This window comes from Pongo pygmaeus, chromosome 2 (genome assembly GCF_028885625.2).
Source record: "Pongo pygmaeus isolate AG05252 chromosome 2, NHGRI_mPonPyg2-v2.0_pri, whole genome shotgun sequence".
In the NCBI taxonomy this organism is placed as follows: domain Eukaryota; kingdom Metazoa; phylum Chordata; class Mammalia; order Primates; family Hominidae; genus Pongo; species Pongo pygmaeus.
Window position 1 is genome coordinate 44,968,610 of NC_085930.1, and position 19,441 is coordinate 44,988,050.

Sequence of the window (19,441 nt, forward strand, 5' to 3'; positions counted from 1 at the left end):
GTGTTTCTAAAACCCCATTTGAAAATTTTGCTGCAGCTAAAGCTTGATAACCACTGCTTTAAAATGATCACTTAATGTAAAATAGAAAGTGAACACACATAAAGGAAATGGGAGTATGAATAATTTACAGATGAGAAACTGAAGCTTAGAGAAAATTGATGATATGCTCAAAATTACAAAGCTATTAAGTAAGAAAGCTAGGCTATAAAGCCAGATTTTCTGATTCCAAGGTCAGTGTTCTATCTTTAATACTATAATATCCCTCATGTTTGCATCATAAAAAGGAGACTGTAGTCATTTGATCCTCTGCCTTCTAAAACAGATCAAGTACCAGAGTGGTGGCCCCAACACTGGCTTCTGCATTAGAATTAGCTGGGTAGTGGATTTAAAATATTCCTGGAGCCCTGCTCAGACCACCTGCATAAAAATCTTCAGAGAGTAGGTGAAAACTCAATCAATATTCTGAATAAACTTTCTGGATAATTCTGATGCAGACAAGTCAGCAAAAGTTCACAATCAGGTATTGGAAGCTACTAGAGAAATCCTTGGATATGACATGGTACTTGTTCCATCCAGAAATCCTGGCAGTATTCCTGCAGGCACAAGGGTCAGTTCTAAATTCCTATCTGGAGCTTTAAGCACTGGTTCAGTGGATACGAAATGGATTTTTTCGGAATTCTACTTCATAGAGACTAATCATCTCACCTAAGCACTCCCAGAAGTTGGCCCCTCATATTGTGTTTTGCAAAAAAAACAAAAACAAAAACATTGTAAAAACCATTGAAAACTGGACATGATGTAGGACACGGAAAAGTGCGGCAGCTGTGAAGACCCCAGGACAACTTTTACTATTTCCCTTTAGGGAAACCATGACTGATTAGTGTGCCGAGTGTTCTCACAAGAATGAATCTGACTGCAGATATCTTAAAGCATATCTCAGAAGCAGAAGGTGACATCTCCCACAGCTAAACTTTGGCTTTGAATTCTATTTTATATTGAAAATATTTTTAACCATAAATTAAGGTCTAGCAAATGCTTAGATACACAATAGCCTAAATAAATAAACAAAGGCCCCTGACCCCTCCCAATTTGGTCAAAAACTAGCCATTTTCTAATGTTCACTTTCATACACACACACACACAAACACACACACACACACATATATATATATTTTTTTTTTTAAGAAAGGGTTTCTCTCTGCTGCCCAGGCTGGAGTGCAGTGGCACAATCACGGTTCACCACAGCCTCAACCTCCCAGGCTTGAGTAATCCTCCCACCTCAGTCTCCCGAGTAGCAGGGACTACAGATGCACAACACCACCCAGCTAATTTTTGTATATTTTATAGAGACATGGTTTTGGCATGTTGCCAGGCTGGTCTCAAACTGCTTGGCTCAAGCAATTCACCTGCCTTGGCTTCCCAAAGTGCTAAGATTACAGGCATGAGCCACTCTGCTGACCTATGATATCTTTTAAAGGGAGTTCCAATACACAGCTTCCTCTTTTGAATTTAAACATATATATTTTAAACATACACATAAAACATATATTTTATTTTATTTTCAAATTTTTGGTATTTATTCTTTTTTTAATTATACTTTAAGTTCTAGGGTACATGTGCACAACGTGCAAGTTTGTTACATACGTATACGTGTGCCATGTTGGTGTGCTGCACTCATTAACTCATCATTTACATTAGGTATATCTCCTAATGCTATCCCTCCCCCCACCCCCACCCCACAACAGTCCCTGGTATGTGATGTTCCCCTTCCTGTGTCCATGTGTTCTCATTGTTCAATTCCCACCTATGAGTGAGAACATGCGGTGTTTGGTTTTTTGTCCTTTCGATAGTTTGCTGAGAATGATGGTTTCCAGCTTCATCCATGTCCCTACAAAGGACATGAACTCATCTTTTTAATGGCTGCACAGAATTCCAAGGTGTATATGTGCCACATTTTCTTAATCCAGTCTATCATTGTTGGACATTTGGGTTGGTTCCAAGTCTTCGCTATTGTGAATAGTGCCGCAATAAACATACATGTGCATGTGTCTTTATAGCAGCATGTTTTATAATCCTTTGGGTATATACCCAGTAATGGAATGGCTGGGTCAAATGGTATTTCTAGTTCTAGATCCCTGAGGAATCGCCACACTGTCTTCCACAATGGTTTAACTAGTTTACAGTCCCACCAACAGTGTAAAAGTGTTCCTATTTCTCCACATCCCTCTCCAGCACCTCTTGTTTCCTGACTTTTTAATGATCGCCATTCTAAGTGGTATAAAATGGTATCTCATTGTGGTTTTGATTTTCATTTCTCTGATGACCAGTGATGATGAGCATTTTTTCATGTATCTATTGGCTGCATAAATGTCTTCTTTTGAGAAGTGTCTGTTCATATCGTTTGCCCACTTTTTGATGGGGTTGTTTTTACTTGTAAATCTGTTTGAGTTCATTGTAGATTATGGATATTAGCCCTTTGTCAGATGGGTAGATTGCAAAAATTTTCTTCCATTCTGTAGGTTGCCTGTTCACTCTGATGGTAGTTTTTTTTGCTGTGCAGAAGCTCGTTAGCTTAATTAGATCCCATTTGTCAATTTTGGCTTTTGTTGCCATTGCTTTTGGTGTTTTAGACATGAAGTCCTTGCCCATGCCTATGTCCTGAATGGTATTGCCTAGGTTTCCTTCTAGGGTTTTTATGGTTTTAGGTCTAACATTTAAGTCTTTAATCCATCTTGAATTAATTTTTGTGTAAGGCATAAGGAAGGTATCCAGTTTTAGCTTTCTACATATGGCTAGCCAGTTTTCCCAGCACCATTTGTTAAATAGGGAATCCTTTCTCCATTTCCTGTCTTTGTCAACTTTGTCAAAGATCAGATAGTTGTAGATGTGTGGTATTATTTCTGAGGGCTCTGTTCTGTTCCATTGGTCTAGATCTCTGTTTTGGTACAAGTACCATGCTATTTTGGTTAGTGTAGCCTTGTAGTATAGTTTGAAGTCAGGTAGCATGATGCCTCCAGCTTTCTTCTTTCAGCTTATGATTGACTTAGCAATGTGGGCTCTTTTTTGGTTCCATATGAACTTCAAAGTAGTTTTTTCCAATTCTGTGAAGAAAGTCATTGGTAGCTTGATAGGGATGGCATCGAATCTATAAATTACCTTGGGCAGTATGACCATTTTCACGATATTGATTCTTCCTATCCATGAGCATGGAATGTTCTTCCATTTGTTTGTATCCTCTTTTATTTTGTTGAGCAGTGGTTTGCAGTTCTCCTTGAAGAGGTCCTTCACATCCCTTGTAAGTTGGATTCCTAGGTATTTTATTCTCTTTGAAGCAATTGTGAATGGGAGTTCACTCATGGTTTGGCTGTTTGTCTGTTACTGGTGTATAAGAATGCTTGTGATTTTTGCACATTGATTTTGTATCCTGAGACTTTGCTGAAGTTGCTTATGCGCATAAGGAGATTTTGGGCTGAGACGATGGGGTTTTCTAAATATACCATCATATCATCTGCAAACAGGGACAATTTGACTTCCTCTTTTCCTAATTGAATACCCTTTATTTCCTTCTCCTGCCTGATTGCCCTGGCCAGAACTTCCAACACTATGTTGAATAGGAGTGGTGAGAGAGGGCATCCCTGTCTTGTGCCAGTTTTCAAAGGGAATGCTTTCAGTTTTTGCCATTCAGTATGATATTGGCTGTGGGTTTGTCATAAATAGCTTTTATTATTTTGCGATACGTCCCATCAATACCTAATTTATTAAGAGTTTTTAGCATGAAGGGCTGTTGAATTTTGTCGAAGGCCTTTTCTGCATCTATTGAGATAATCATGTGGTTTTTGCCTTTGGTTCTGTTTATATGCTGGATTACATTTATTGATTTGCATATGTTGAACCAGCCTTGCATCCCAGGGATGAAGCCCACTTGATCATGGTGAATAAGCTTTTTGATGTGCTGCTGGATTCAGTTTGCCAGTATTTTATTGAGGATTTTTGCATCTATGTTCTTCAGGAATATTGGTCTAAAATTCTCTTTTTTTGTTGTGTCTCTGCCAGGCTTTGGTATCAGGATGATGTTGGCCTCATAACATGAGTTAGGGAGGATTCTCTCTTTTTCTATTGATTGGAATAGTTTCAGAAGGAATGGTACCATCTCCTCCTTGTACTTCCGGTAGAATTCGGCTGTGAATCCATCTGGTCCTGGACTTTTTTTGGTTGGTAAGGTATTAATTATTGCTTCAATTTCAGAGCCTGTTATTGTTCTATTAAGAGATTTAACTTCTTTCTGGTTTAGTCCTGGGAGGGTGCATGTGTCAAGGAATTTATGTATTTCTTCTAGATTTTCTGGTTTATTTGTGTAGAGGTGTTTATAGCATTCTCTGAGGGTAGTTTGTATTTCTGTGGGATCGGTGGTGACATCCCCTTTATCATTTTTTATTGTGTCTATTTCATTCTTCTCTCTTTTCTTCTTTGTTAGTCTTGCTGGTGGTCTATCAATTTGGTTGATTTTTTTCAAAAAACCAGCTCCTGGATTCATTGATTTTTTTGAAGGGTTTTTTGTGTCTCTATCTCCTTCAGTTCTGCTCTGATTTTAGTTATTTCTTGCCTTCTGCTAGCTTTTGAATGTGTTTGCTTTTGCTTCTCTAGTTCTTTTCATTGTGATGTTAGGGTGTCAATTTTAGATCTTTCCTGCTTTCTCTTGTGGGCATTTAGTGCTATAAATTTCCCTCTACACACTGCTATAAATGTGTCCCAGAGATTCTGGTATGTTGTGTCTTTGTTCTCATTGGTTTCAAAGAACATGTTTATTTCTGCCTTCATTTCGTTATGTATCCAGTAGTCATTCAGGAGCAGGTTGCTCCGTTTCCATGTAGTTGAGCAGTTTTGAGTGAGTTTCTTAATCCTGAGTTCTTGTTTGTTTGCACTGTGGTCTGAGAGGCAGTTTGTTATAATTTCTGTTCTTTTACATTTGCTGAGGAGTGCTTTACTTCCAACTATGTGGTCAATTTTGGAATAAGTGTGGTGTGGTGCTGATAAGAATGTATATTCTGTTGATTTGGGGTGGAGAGTTCTATAGATGTCTATTAGGTCCACTTGGTGCAGAGCTGAGCTCAATTCCTGGATATCCTTGTTAACTTTCTGTCTCGTTGTTCTGTCTAATGTTGACAGTGGGGTGTTAAAGTCTCCCTTTATTATTGTGTGGGAGTCTAAGTCTCTTTGTAGGTCTCTAAGGACTTGCTTTATGAATCTGGGTGCTCCTGTATTGGGTGCATATATATTTAGGATAGTTAGCTCTTCTTGTTGAATTGATCCCTTTACCATTATGTAATGGCCTTCTTTGTCTCTGTTGATCTTCGTTGGTTTAAAGTCTGTTTTATCAGAGACTAGGATTGCAACCCCTGCCTTTTTTGTTTTCCATTTGCTTGGTAGATCTTCCTCCATCCCTTTATTTTGAGCCTATGTGCACGTGAGATGGGTTTCCTGAATACAGCACACTGATGGGTCTTGAGTCTTTATCCAATTTGCCAGTCTGTGTCTTTTAATTGGAGCATTTAGCCCATTGACATTTAAGGTTAATATTGTTATGTGTGAATTTGATCCTGTCATTATGATGTTAGCTGGTTATTTTGCTCATTACTTGATGCAGTTTCTTCCTAGCATCAATGGTCTTGACAATTTTTCATGTTTTTGCAGTGGCTGGTGCCAGTTGTTCTTTTCCATGTTTACTGCTTCCTTCAGGAGCTCTTTTAGGGCAGGCCTGGTGGTGACAAAATCTCTCAGCATTTGCTTGTCTGTATTTTATTTCTCCTTCACTTATGAAGCTTAGTTTGGCTGTATATCAAATTCTGGGTTGAAAATTCTTTTCTCTGAGAATGTTGAATATTGGCCCCCACTCTCTTCTGGCTTGTAGAATTTCTGCCGAGAGATCAGCTGTTAGTCTGATGGTCTTCCCTTTGTGGGTAACCCAACTTTTCTCTCTGGCTGCCCTTAACATTTTTTCTTTCATTTCAACTTTGGTGAATCTGACAATTATGTGTCTTGGAGTTGCTCTTGTTGAGGAGTATCTTTGTGGCGTTCTATGTATTTCCTGAATCTGAATGTTGGCCTGCCTTGCTAGATTGGGGAAGTTCTCCTGGATAATATCCTGCAGAGTGTTTTCCAACTTGGTTCCATTCTCCCTGTCACTTTCAGGTACACCAATCAGACATAGATTGGGTCTTTTCACATAGTCCCATATTTCTTGGAGGCTTTGTTCATTTCTTTTTATTCTGTTTTCTCTAAACTTCTCTTCTCGCTTCATTTCATTCATTTGATCTTCCTTCACTGATACCCTTTCTTCCAGTTGATTGAATCAGCTACTGAAGCTTTTGCATTTGTCACATAGTTCTCGTGCCATGGTTTTCAGCTCCATCAGGTCCTTTAAGGACTTCTCTGCATTGGTTATTCTAGTTAGCCATTCGTCTAATCTTTTTTCAAGGTTTTTATCTTCTCTGCGATGGGTTTGAACTTCCTCCTTTAGCTTGGAGATGTTTTATCATCTGAAGCCTTCTTCTCTCAACTTGTCAAGATCATTCTCTGTCCAGCTTTGTTCTGTTGCTGGTGAGGAGCTGTGTTCCTTTGGAGGGGGAGAGGTGCTCTGATTTTTAGAATTTTCAGTTTTTCTGTTCTGTTTTTTCCCCATCTTTGTGGTTTTATCTACCTTTGGTCTTTGATGATTGTGACGTACAGATGGGGTTTTGGTGTGGATGTCCTTTCTGTTTGTTATTTTTCCTTCTAACAGTCAGGATCCTCAGCTGCAGGTCTGTTGGAGTCTGCTGGAGGTCCACTCCAGACCCTGTTTGCCTAGGTATCAGCAGTGGAGGCTGCAGAACAGCGAATATTGCTGAACAGGCAATGTTGCTGTCTGATTGTTCCCCTGGAGGTTTCATCTCAGAGGGGTACCTGGCCATGTGAGGTGTCAATCTGCCCCTACTGGGGGGTGCCTCCCAGTTAGGCTACTTGGGGGTCAGGGACCCACTTGAGGAGGCAGTCTGTCTGTTCTCAGATCTCAAACTCCATGCTGGGAGAAACACTACTCTCTTCAAAGCTGTCAGACAGGGACATTTAAGCCTGCAGAGGTTTCTGCTGCCTTTTGTTCAGCTATGCCCTGCCCCCAGAGGTGGAGTCTACAGAGGAAGGCAGGCCTCCTTGAGCTGCAGTGGGCTCCACCCAGTTCGAGCTTCCTGGTGGCTTTGTTTACCTACTCAAGCCTCGGCAATGGTGGGTGCCCCTCCCCAGCCTCACTGCTGCCTTGCAGTTTGATCTCAGACTGCTATGCTAGCAATGAGCTAGCTCCGTGGGTGTGGGACCCTCTGAGCCAGGTGTGGTATATAATCTCCTGGTATGCCGTTTGCTAAGACCATTGGAAAAATGCAGTATTAGGGTGGGAGTGACCCGATTTTCCAGGTGCCATCTGTCACAGCTTTGCTTGGCTACGAAAGGGAATTCCCTGACCCCTTGCGCTTCCTGGGTGAGGTGATGTCTCGCCCTGGTTCAGCTCACACTTGGTGCACTGCGCCCACTGTCCTGCACGCACTGTCTGACAAGCCCCAGTGAGATGAACCAGGTACCTCAGTTGGAAATGCAGAAATCACCCGTCTTCTGTGTCACTCACACTGGGAGCTGTAGACTGGAGCTGTTCCTATTCGGCCATCTTGGAACCATGTCCTCAAAATGTATATTTTAAATATATATATTCAAAGGGGTTATGACTTCTACTTTGCCCCACAGTGATCATGAAGTTCCTTAACACTCCCCCTTACTACTTTGTTAAATAGAGTTATCAACATGACTTCTCTATCAATTACAAATATTAAAACTTGTGAATTAATATTTATGATCTGATTTATACTTCAGTATAATCAAATCTGCATTAAAGCAATAAAAAAGATATTAATTCCTTACCATGTATGGGTTTTCAAGTATAATTGCTTTCTCAATCATGTTCCAATCAGCATTAGCAAGATCTTTGTCAAATTTAAGGGCAGAGGCTGCAGACTTGGTTAGCTCTTGAAAGTGTTGAAATGTGCAACAAACCGATTTATATTTTGTTGATGTGGCATCACGAAGACCTTTGATACAAACACACATTTGATAAATAGTAGAAACACCACCATTTTGATATGGGTTAGAAAGCTTACTTTTGTTTTTAACTTATTGTCACTAGTCTTTAAATAAAATTTCAACATAAATTGTTTAATAATGGGAATACTAAAGAGTTAAACATTTTCTGCTTTCATTCTCACAAAAGGTGAGTCATGTAATAGTAATAGCTCATGTTTATTGAGTGCTTACTATATTCTGCAAAAGTGCATTTCAGCACTTTGCATGCATTAAGTTTTTGGTTATCTGGCCACCTTTTGAGGTGAGTCCTTTTTCCCAGTTTGATATATGAGGAAACAAAGAAACAGAGGTATAATGGTTAGTTTCATTTGCCAACTTGACTGGGCCACAGGATGCCCACGTATTCAGTTAAACATTCTGGGTGTGTCTGTGAGTGTTTTTGGATGAGGGTGACATTTAAATTGGTAGACTGAGTAAAGTACACTGCCTTTCCCAATGTTGGTGGGCCTCATCCAATCTGTTGGAGGCCTCAATAAAACAAAAGTGAACAAGAGAGAATTTGTTGTCTCTGCCTGATGGTCTTTGAGCAGGGACTTCAGTCTTCTCCTACCTTCAGACTTTAGCTGGAACTTGTACCATTGGCTCTTTTGGTTCTCAGGCCTTTGGGACTTAGCTTCCATAACCGCTTGAGCCAGTTAAGCACATATGATAAATTATCTGCATTATCTTATAAGATTCCAATCTCTTGAACTATCTTTTTGTTCTAGAACACATCCAGTTTCTAGCTTCCTAAGAAATTTAGCACCTATTGTGTTTTCTGAAGATCATTATGTTAAGTGAAATAAGCCACGCACAGAAAGACAAACATCACATATTCTCACTTATTTGTGGGATCTGAAAATAAAAACAATTTAACTCATGGACATAGAGAGTAGACTGATGGTTAACAGAGGCTGGGAAAGGTGGTGGGGGGATGGGGGCAGGTGGGGATGGTTAATGGGCACAAAAATATAGAAAGAATAAATAAGACTTACTATTTGACAACACAATAAGGTGACTATAGTCAATAATTCCTTTACATTTTAAGAATAATTTAAAGAGTCATATTTTAAATTTTAAACATTTTTAAAATCTTACATTTTAAGAATAATTTAAAGAGCAATTGAATTGTTTGTAATTCAAAGGATAAATGCCTGAGGGGATGGATATCCTATTCTCTATGATGTGCTTATTTCACTTTGCATGCCTGTACCAAAACATCTCGGGTACCCCACAAACATATACACCTACTATGTACCAACGAACATTTTAAAAATAAAAAAGAATAAAATAGACACAAAAAAGAGAAATATCTAAGAATACAGCTAATGAAGGAGGTGAAAGATCTCTACAAGGAGAACTATAAAACACTGTGAAAGTAATCAGAGATGACACAAATAAATGGAAAAACATTCCATGCTCATGGATTGAAAGAATCAATATCATTAAAATGGCCACATTATCCAAAGCAATATGCAGATTTAACACAATTTCTATTGAACTACTAATGTCATTTTTCACAGGATTAGAGAAAAACAGTTCTAAAGTTTATATAGAACCAAAAGAGAGCCCAAATAGCCAATGCAATCCTAAGCAAACAGAGCAAAGCCAGAAGCATTACGCTACTTGACTTCAAACTATACTACTAGTCTACAGTAACCAAAACAACATGGTATTGGTACAAAAACAGATACATAGCTCAATGGGACAGAATAGAGAACCCAGAAGAAAAGCTGCATGCTTACAGCCATCTGATGTTTGACAAAGCTGACAAAAACAGACAATGGGGGATGGATTCCCTATTCAATAAATGGTGCTGCGATAACTGGCTAGCTGTATGCAGAACAATGAAACTGGACCTCTACCTTTCACTATGTACAAAAATTAACTCAAGATGGATTAAATATTTAAATGTAAACTATAAAAGTCCTAGAAGAAAACCTAGGAAATAACTTTTTCCACACCAGCCTTGAGAAATAATTTTTGGCTAAGTCCTCCAAAAAATTGTAACAAAACAAAAATTGACAAGCGACACCTAATTAAACTGGAGAGTTTCTGCAAAGCAAAAGAAACTATTAATAGAGTAAACAGACAACCTATAAAATGGGAGAATATATTAGCAAACTATACATCTAACAAAGGTCTTATATCCAGAATCTACAAGGAACTTAAAGCAACAGGCAAAAAACAATCCCATTTAAAAATTGGCAAAGGTTAAGTGTCCATCAACAGACGAATGGATAAAGAAAATATTATACATATACACAATGGCATACCATTAAGCTATTAAAAAGAATGAGATCCTGTCATTTGCAACAGCATGGATGGAACTGGAGGTCATGTTAAGTGAAATAAGCCAGGCACAGAAAGAAAAACTTTGCATGTTCTCACTTATTTGTGGGAGCTAAAAATTAAAACAATTGAACTTACAGAGATAGAGAGTAGAATGATGACTAACCAGAGACTGTGAAGAGTAGTGGGGAGGTAAGGGGAAATTTGGGTGGTTAATGTGTTCAAAAAATAGAAAGAATGAAAAAGATCTGGCATTTGATAGCACGATAGGGTGACTATAGTCAAGAATAATGAATTGTGCATTTAAAAATAACTAAAAGAGTATAATTGGATTGTTTGTAACACAAAGGATAAACACCTGAGGTGATGGATACTCCATTTACCCTAATTGATTATTACACATTCTATGCCCGTATCAAAATATCTCATGCACCCCATAAATATATACAACTACTATGTATCCACAAAAATTAAAATGAAAAAAAATCTTAATGGGCAAAGAACATGAACAGACACTTCTCAAAAGAAGGCATATAAGTGGCCAACAAACACGTGAAAAAATGCACATCATCACTAGTCATAAAAGAAACGCAAATGAAAATCACAATGAGATACCATCTCACAGCAGTCAGAATGGTTATTATTAAAAAGTCAAAAAATAACAGATGCTGGCAAGGCTGTGGCAAAAGGGGAACACATATACTGTTGGTGAGAAAGGAGAATGTAAATTAGTTCAGCCACTGTGGAAAGCAGTTTGGAGATTTCTCAAATAACTGTAAACAGAACTGCCATTCAAGCTAGCCACCCCAAGATAGCCAAAGGAAAATAAATCATTCTACAAAAAAGATACATTCACTTGTATGTTCATCACAGCATTATTCACAATAGCAAAGAGATGGAATCAACCTAAGTGTCCATCAATGGTGGAATGGATAAAGAAAATGTGGTACAGATACACCATTGAATACTACGCAGCCATAAAAAAGAACAAGATTATGCCCTTTGCCGCAACATGGATAAAGCCAGAGGCCACTATCTTAAGTGAATTAATGCAGGAGCAGAAAATCCAATACCTTTTGTGGGAACTAAACATTGAGTACACATGAACATAGAGATGGGAACAGTGGACACCAGGGAGTACTAGAGTGGGGAAAGAGAAATGGGATGTGAGTTGAAAAGCTACCTTTCGGGTACTGTGGTCACCACCTTGGTGATGAGATCTGTACCTCAAACCTCAGCATCACACAATATACCCATGTAACAAACCTGCACATGTAAAATAAAATTTGAAAAAATTAGGCACCACTGACTTGTATTTATATAATTTATATGGATTCTTTTTTTTTTTTTTTGAGACAGGGTCTTGCTCTCTTGCCCAGGGTGGAGTGCAGTGGTGTGATCTTGCCTCAATGCAGCATCAGCCTCCTGGGTTCCAGCGATCCTCCCCAATCAGCCTTCCAAACAGCTAGGACAACAGGTGTGCACTGCTACACCTGGCTAATTTTTAAACTTTTTGTAGAGATGGGGGTCTCACTATGTTGCCTAGGCTGTATATGGATTCTTTATTATTAGCACTTCTTTACCATACTTAGAATGTTTTTCTCTCCACAGGAATAGTAATTGTTAGGGCTTACCTAGTATAGTAACTGCCATTGGCAAAATAAATCTATTGACAACAAGGGTTATTAGGCATACTAACACTCCATGAAATAATATCTAGAATTGAAAAAAAATACAAAGTAAGTATTCATGACAATTTCATATCATATAGCCTATATTTACCAATATAAATAAGCTATTTTCCAATATAAATTAAGCTAGGTTGTACTGTGTTAACAGATGCTCATGGCAAGGGAGGAATTAATCTAAGACATGATGAAAGCACTCTGGGTATTCTCTATCTTCCTGCATGTAATTCATCCATGTTTTGTTACCAAACCAAAATTAGGACACAAATTTTGACAAGTAAATCAATACTTATACAGACATTGGGAAGGAGTACTTATCTTTGAATTCTACTGTTGCACTTCCTGGTACCTGAGAATACACTTATAGTTTATCAATCCTTATCCACTATACATACCTGGATGTGCATGGCCACACCGTTCTCTGTTCAACATTACCAGCGTATCTGCATCAAACAATTCTCCTTACCTGGGAAAGGAGAACAACTCAAGGCCCTTGATATGTTTTCTCCACCTCACACTTTGCCTCACTTGTACCCTTTCATTGTCAGGAAGAAGGAGTAATAAATGTCTTTGGTGCCACTTGTTATCTTTATCTACTTGTATCTCAAGTCAGTCTTGATAGACAAATGAACTAACAATTTTCAATCTGAGGCTACACATTTTTGGGGATTTATGGAATTCTAACTTCCAGAATTTATGTTTAACCCTAGCTAGTCTTCTGTTCTATATCCACAGATGGAATTAGGGATAGAGCATGAAACCACACTAGAGGCTCCCAAAGTTGCACATTAGAATCATAAGGGAAACTTCAAAATATTGGTACCCAGGAGGTCCCCCCTGAATATTCTGACCTAATTCGTCAAGGGTGCAGCCCAAGCATTGGTAATAAGGAAATCTGAGGTATAATGTACATACATTGAAATGTACTCAAGTACCATTTTGTCAATTTTGACAGTGTATATCTCCTCATATAACTCTCAATCCTATCAAGATGCAAAATATCTCACATCCCCAAAATTTCTCTAATGCTCCTTCCTGATCAGTCCTTCACCAATGAGAGGCAGCTAGTATTTTGATTTCTGCTTCTGTAGATAAGAATTGCCAATTCTAAAATCTTCATATAAATTAAATAGCATATGACATGTCTCACTGTGATTTTAATTTGCATTTCCTTAGAGTAGTAATGTTGAATACTTTTAACATGCATATTAGTACACATCTTTCTTTTTGAAGAAGTGTCTGTTCAAATATTTTGTACATTTTTTAAAAATTGGGTTACCATTGTATTTTCTCCAAAAAATTTTAGAGTTTTTGATTTTATATTTAAGTCTATGGTCCATCTCAAATCAGTTTTAGGTATGGTGTGAGGTAAAAACAGAACGTTTCTTTTTTTTTTTTCTAAGTGAATCCAGTAGTTCAGCACCATTTATTAAAAAAAAATATTTTTTCTCTCATTGAACTGTTTCAGAATCTGTGTCAAAAACCAATTCACCATATAAATGTGACTCTTTTTTGAATTCTTTATTATACTCCATTCATCTTTTTTTATTCTTACGCCAGCATGCTACTGAATTACTGTATTTTTATAGTAAGTCCTGATATCAGATAGTATAAGTCCTTAAATTTGGTTCTTCCTTTTCCAAATTATTAGGGCTATCCTCAGTCTTCTGTATTTCTATATGGAGTTTAGATTTTGGGTATCTATTTCTAAAATCTTCTGGGATTGGAATTGCAATGAGTATAGTGGCATCCTAATAATTCCAAGTCTTCAAATCCATGATTGGAATACATATTTTATGTAGGTTTTTAAAAATTTATCTCAACAATGCCATGTTGTTTTCAGTGCACAAGTCTTGCATATTTTGGAAAGAAGCCTCTAAGTTGGCTCTCAAAGGTATCCAGCTCTTGGTACTTAGTCATCTTTTTTTTTGTAAGTCAGGTGTTCATTTATTAAATACAGGTTTTGAACAAACTCTGCCAGGCAAGTTTGACAAGAAGCAACCTTCCTGAAATGTTTCAAAATACGGTCATGTTGATCATGGTTTATTTCAAGCAACCTTTTTGTTCTTCATTTTCTGTTTCTAGGTTTATTTCTTGGTGAGCAATTAGAGCATGTGCATTATTTCCTCACATGACATCAAGAGTGCAGCATCAGCCTCTGGCTTGTAAAGGCACCCAGTAGGCTTATGTTCTATACAATCGCTGCTTAGCAACCAGCATCACGTAAAGTAATTAAGCTTTTGTAGAGTGTGATACCAAATAGCAACTGGCACCTTCACCTGCACCATTAAAAAACCTTTAAAGTTTCCTTCAGTTTTCAGATATCCATTAAAAACTATATTAAAAAACAAAACCCAGACTGCTTGATAAAATGTACTTAAACAATTTTCCAAGTTTAGTATTAGCCTCTTGGTAAGTTATGAGCAATACCAGAGCTGAGTAAAGAGTCATCATTTTCCTATCATACTCCAACAAAGCCAATAAATAAAACTAGGTATGTTAGAAAGTCTGCCCTACTAGATTTAGAGCTACTTCTAAGTTCCAGACAAAACACCTTTTTAAGCTTCCAAGTGTATATGCACACAGTGTTGTATCAAGATGATAACTTTTTAAAATCCAATTTTTTAGATGTCCTTAAATTACTTCACAGAAAGAAAAAAGGCACAGAGGACACTTGGTTTCCTCACCAATAGTGGCCTTAAGCTACACACTTGCCTGTGCTAAGAGTTTAAAGATGTTCAGCAGCATTAACGGTGCCACAGTCATTCATAGAAAGTTTCAGGAAAAGAGCTTAAAAAAAAGAAGAAAGCTTGCCAGAAAAGGCTTACAATCTGAAGGTTAAATGCAGAAGAATACAGACAGAGACCAGAGGCAGCATCAAGGTTGTTAACCAGGAAGCTGCTGAGAATAGCTGCTTTCTGAGGTTTCGTCCCCATTTTCCTCCAGTTTTCTCCTGAAAACTCTGGTCTTTTCCCCTTTTGTTTTTAAAATGAAAACATCCTGTTAGATTGGGTTTGGAGGATAAATGCAAATAGGCAGAAGCTTATTTTATACAGAGTTCATTCTCAGAGAGGAAAAGGAGAATAATAAATATTGAACGAAGCCAATTTTAGAAAATAAGCAAATCCTGTCAATGCATGCTTTAGAGGCCCAGAGAGCACACTGAATGAATCTTACATTCTGGCATTTGCAAAAGTGTCCTCAACTTCCTTTTTCATTTATAACCACAGCAATAGGCAACATCTATTTTATATCTAGGGTGGAAAGCCCTCTTAGATTTGAGGCTTTCCAGCTGATACCATCAAAAAAACATCAAGGACTGCTTATAGCAATTTGTGTTGAAATACAAAACTATTTTATGTGATCTTTCAACCATAGTTAATAACGTGTTCCAAATGAAGCAGTGACACCCATTTCTCAATTTTATCACTTTTCTTGTCACTTATGACATCTCTGGGCTTAGAAAGATGGTGATATAAAGACAACCTATAGGGGAGTGTCCCTACTCAGGATATTAAGCTGCACAATTGAGTAGTGAGCTCAAGCTCAACTTATGAAAGTGGCGTCCATCCACCTACTAACTACACCAGGCTAAGTGGATATTTAAAATGTCTTATGGACAAGGTTGTACTCAAATTCCTACTTTGTTAATTGAATGCCTAACTCTGTGATAGAAGCAGCTCTTAGAAGTCAGGTCACAAGCCCAAATATTAACCATATACATTTTATAATATCAGAATTTTGTCAAGAATGAGTATGTTAGCAAACATGGCCACATACTGCATACATCTCACTCTGGAAGAGAAAATATAAAGTGGTACTCAGTTTACTCTGAGTGTGTCTGTGTGTGTGTATCTCACACGCTGAAATATACTGTTGATATTAGATACTTAGTCATCTTATTATTTTTTTTTTTTTGAGACGGAATCTCGCTCTGTCGCCCAGGCTGGAGTGCAGTGGCACTCCTGGCCTCCTGGGTTCACACCATTCTTCTGCCTCAGCCTCCCGAATAGCTGGGACTACAGGCACCTGCCACCACACCCAGCTAATTTTTTGTATTTTTAGTAGAGACGCGGTTTTACTGTGTTAGCCAGGATGGTCTCGATCTCCTGACCTTGTGATCTGCCTGCCTTGGCCTCCCAAAGTGCTGGGATTACAGGCATGAGCCAGATACTTAGTCATCTTAAATATGGACTAGACGTATTGACTCACTTCTAATAAATAGAATATGAAGAAGTAATGGTAAGTGACTTGAAAAATTAGGTTATAAAAAGACTGTGGCTTCTGTCTTGAGGGTTTGCTCTCTCTAGCTCTCTTGCTTATTCATTCTGAGAGAAGCCAGCTACCATATTGCACGCTGACCTATGGAGAGGTCCAAATGACAAGGAGGCTTCTGGCCAAGAGTCAACAAGAAACTAAAGCCTTTAGTTCACTGCCTTCAAACAACTGAATCTTGTCAACAAAACCACACAATCAGCTTAGAAGCAGATTCTCTAGCCCCAGTTGGGCCTTTTGATGGCTGCACTCCCAATTTATGCTTAAATGCAAGTTTATGAGAGAAACAATCAGAGGCACTCAGTTAATTTATACCCATATTCTTGACTCACAGAAACTGAGATAATAAATGTTTCTTGTTTCAAGCCACTGAATTTTGGGACAATTTTTTACATAGCCATAGATAATGATAACTGATACACACGTATTTCATTATTTTTGTTACTATGACATGTTTTTGATGCTATTATTATATTCTTTATTTCATTTTTCTGTTTGTTTGTTGCTAGTATATAAAAATATAGTTTAGTTTTGTATACTGAACATGAATTTCATAATTTTGCCAAATTCACTTATTAGTTCTACCGGTTATTTAGTATCTACCAATTTGTGTGCCTTTTTTCTCCCTATTGCCTGAGGTAGGACATTGAGCATAATGTTCCACAAAAATGAAGAAAGCAGATATATTTGCTCTTATTTGAAACTTAGGGGAAAGTATTCAGTATTCAACCATTAAGTGTCACTTATCATTAAGTTTTTACGTTTTTCTTTTTAAATAAATCCCCTCTATCAGATTAAAGTAGTTTTCTTCAAACTCTATTTCACAAAAAGTTTTCTATGTATAAAATCATATCTTCTGCACACAGAGATAGTTTTACTTAATCTCTTCTTATTTAGGTGCCTTTTATTTCCTTCTCTTGCCTGATTGCTCTGGGTAGGACTCTCAGAACTGTGTTGAACAGGAATGGTGAAAATGGGCATCATTGTTTTGTTCCAGTTCTCAAGGGGAATGCTTCCAGCTTTTTCTGATTCTGTATGATGTTGGCTCTGGGCTTGTCTTAGAGGGCTCTTCTTATTTTGAGGTATCTTCCTTCAATGTCTAGATTTTTAAGGGTTTTGAATGTGAAGTAATGTTGGAGCCTTTTCTGCATCTATTGAAGTAATCACATGATTCTAGTTTTTAGTTCTGTTTATGTGATAAATCACATTTACTTATTTGTATGTATTGAATCTACCTGGCATCCAAAGGATAAAGCCTACTAGATCATGGGTAGATTAGCGTTTTGATTTGTTGCTGGACTGGGTTTGTCAGCATTTTGTTGAGGATTTTTGCATCTATATTCTTCAAGAATATTGGCCCGAAGTTTTATTTTTCTGTTGTGTCTCTGCTAGCTCTGCCAGGTTTTGGTATTAGGATGATGCTGGCCTCATAGTATAAGTTAGAGAGGAGTCTATTCTCAATTTTTTGGAATAGTTTTAGTAGAAATGGTACCAGCTCTTTATAGTACAATTCAGCTATGAATTTGTTTGGGCTTTTTCTGGTTGGTAGGTTATTAGATGCAGAATCAATTTTGGAACTCGTTATTGGTCTGCTTAAGGTTTCAATTTATTCCTGGTTTAATCTTGGGAGTTTGTTGTTTCCAATAATTTATCTATTTCTTGTAGGTTTTCTAGTTTGTGTGCAGAGGTGTTCACAACAGTTTCTGAGGGATTCTTGTATTTCTGTGGGGTTGGTGGTAATGTCCTCTAAGTCATTTCTGATTGTGTTTATTTGGATAGTCTCTTTTATTCTTTATTAGTCTAGCTAGCAACCTATCAATCTTATTTATTGTTTCAAATAACCAACTTCTGGTTTCATTGATGCTTTCTATGGGTTTTTTAAATTATACTTTAAGTTTTAGGGTACACGTGCACAAAGTGCAGGTTTGTTACATATGTATACATGTGCCATGTTGGTGTGCTGCACCCATTAACTCGTCATTTAGCATTAGGTATATCTCTTAATGCTATCCCTCCCCCCTCCCCCCACCCCACAACAGTCCCCGATGTGTGATGTTCCCCTTCCTGTGTCCATGTGTTCTCATTGTTCAATTCCCACCTATGAGTGAGAACATGCGGTGTTTGGTTTTTTGTCCTTGCGATAGTTTGCTGAGAATGATGGTTTCCAGCTTCATTCATGTCCCTACAAAGGACATGAACTCATCATTTTTTATGGCTGCATAGTATTCCACGGTGTATATGTGCCACATTTTCTTAATCCAGTCTATCATTGTTGGACATTTGGGTTGGTTCCAAGTCTTTGCGATTGTGAATAGTGCCACAATAAACATACGTGTGCATGTGTCTTTATAGCAGCATGTTTTATAATCCTTTGGGTATACACCCAGTAATGGGATGGCTGGGTCAAATGGTATTTCTAGTTCTAGATCCCTGAGGAATTGTCACACCGACTTCCACAATGGTTGAATTAGTCTATAGTCCCACCAACAGTGTAAAAGTGTTCCTATTTCTCCACATCCTCTCCAGCACGTGTTGTTTCTACGGTTTTTCACAACTCAAAAAAGAAGAATGTAGACATATAGATGGCCAACACCCACGTGAAACGTGAAAATCGCTATCACCAGAGAAGTGCAAATCAAAACCACAATGAGATGCCACCTCACACCAGTCAGACTGGCTATTACTAAAAAGTCAAGAAATAACAGGTGCTGGCAAGTTTGCAGAGAAAAAGGGACAGTTATATACTGCTGGTGGAAATGTAAATTAAGGCAGCCACAGTGGAAAGCAGTTTGGTGACTTCTCAAAGAACTTGGAACTACCATTCGACCCAGCAATCCCATTATTGGGTATATATCTAAGAGAATATAAATTGTTCTACCATAAAGACATATGCATGTGTATGTTCATCACAGCACTATTCATAAGAGTAAATACATGAAATCAAGCAAAATGCCCATCAATTGTAGACTGGATAAAGAAAATGTGGTACATATACACCATGGAATACTATGCAGTCATAAAAAGAACAAGATTGGGAAAATGACCAA

General features: G+C 37.8%; 1 protein-coding gene across 2 annotated transcripts in view; it reads right to left on the bottom strand.

The window, feature by feature from the left end:
- Positions 1 to 19,441, bottom strand: part of SLC9C1 (solute carrier family 9 member C1) — a 171,580-nt gene that overhangs the window by 103,035 nt on the left and 49,104 nt on the right. For both annotated transcript variants that reach the window (XM_054482329.1, XM_054482328.1), the window contains exons 10-11: positions 12,066 to 12,147; positions 7,942 to 8,108 (exon numbers count right to left, since the gene is read on the bottom strand). In XM_054482329.1, the coding sequence (XP_054338304.1) occupies positions 7,942 to 8,108; positions 12,066 to 12,147 (249 nt within the window). The remainder of the gene's footprint in view (positions 1 to 7,941; positions 8,109 to 12,065; positions 12,148 to 19,441) is intronic.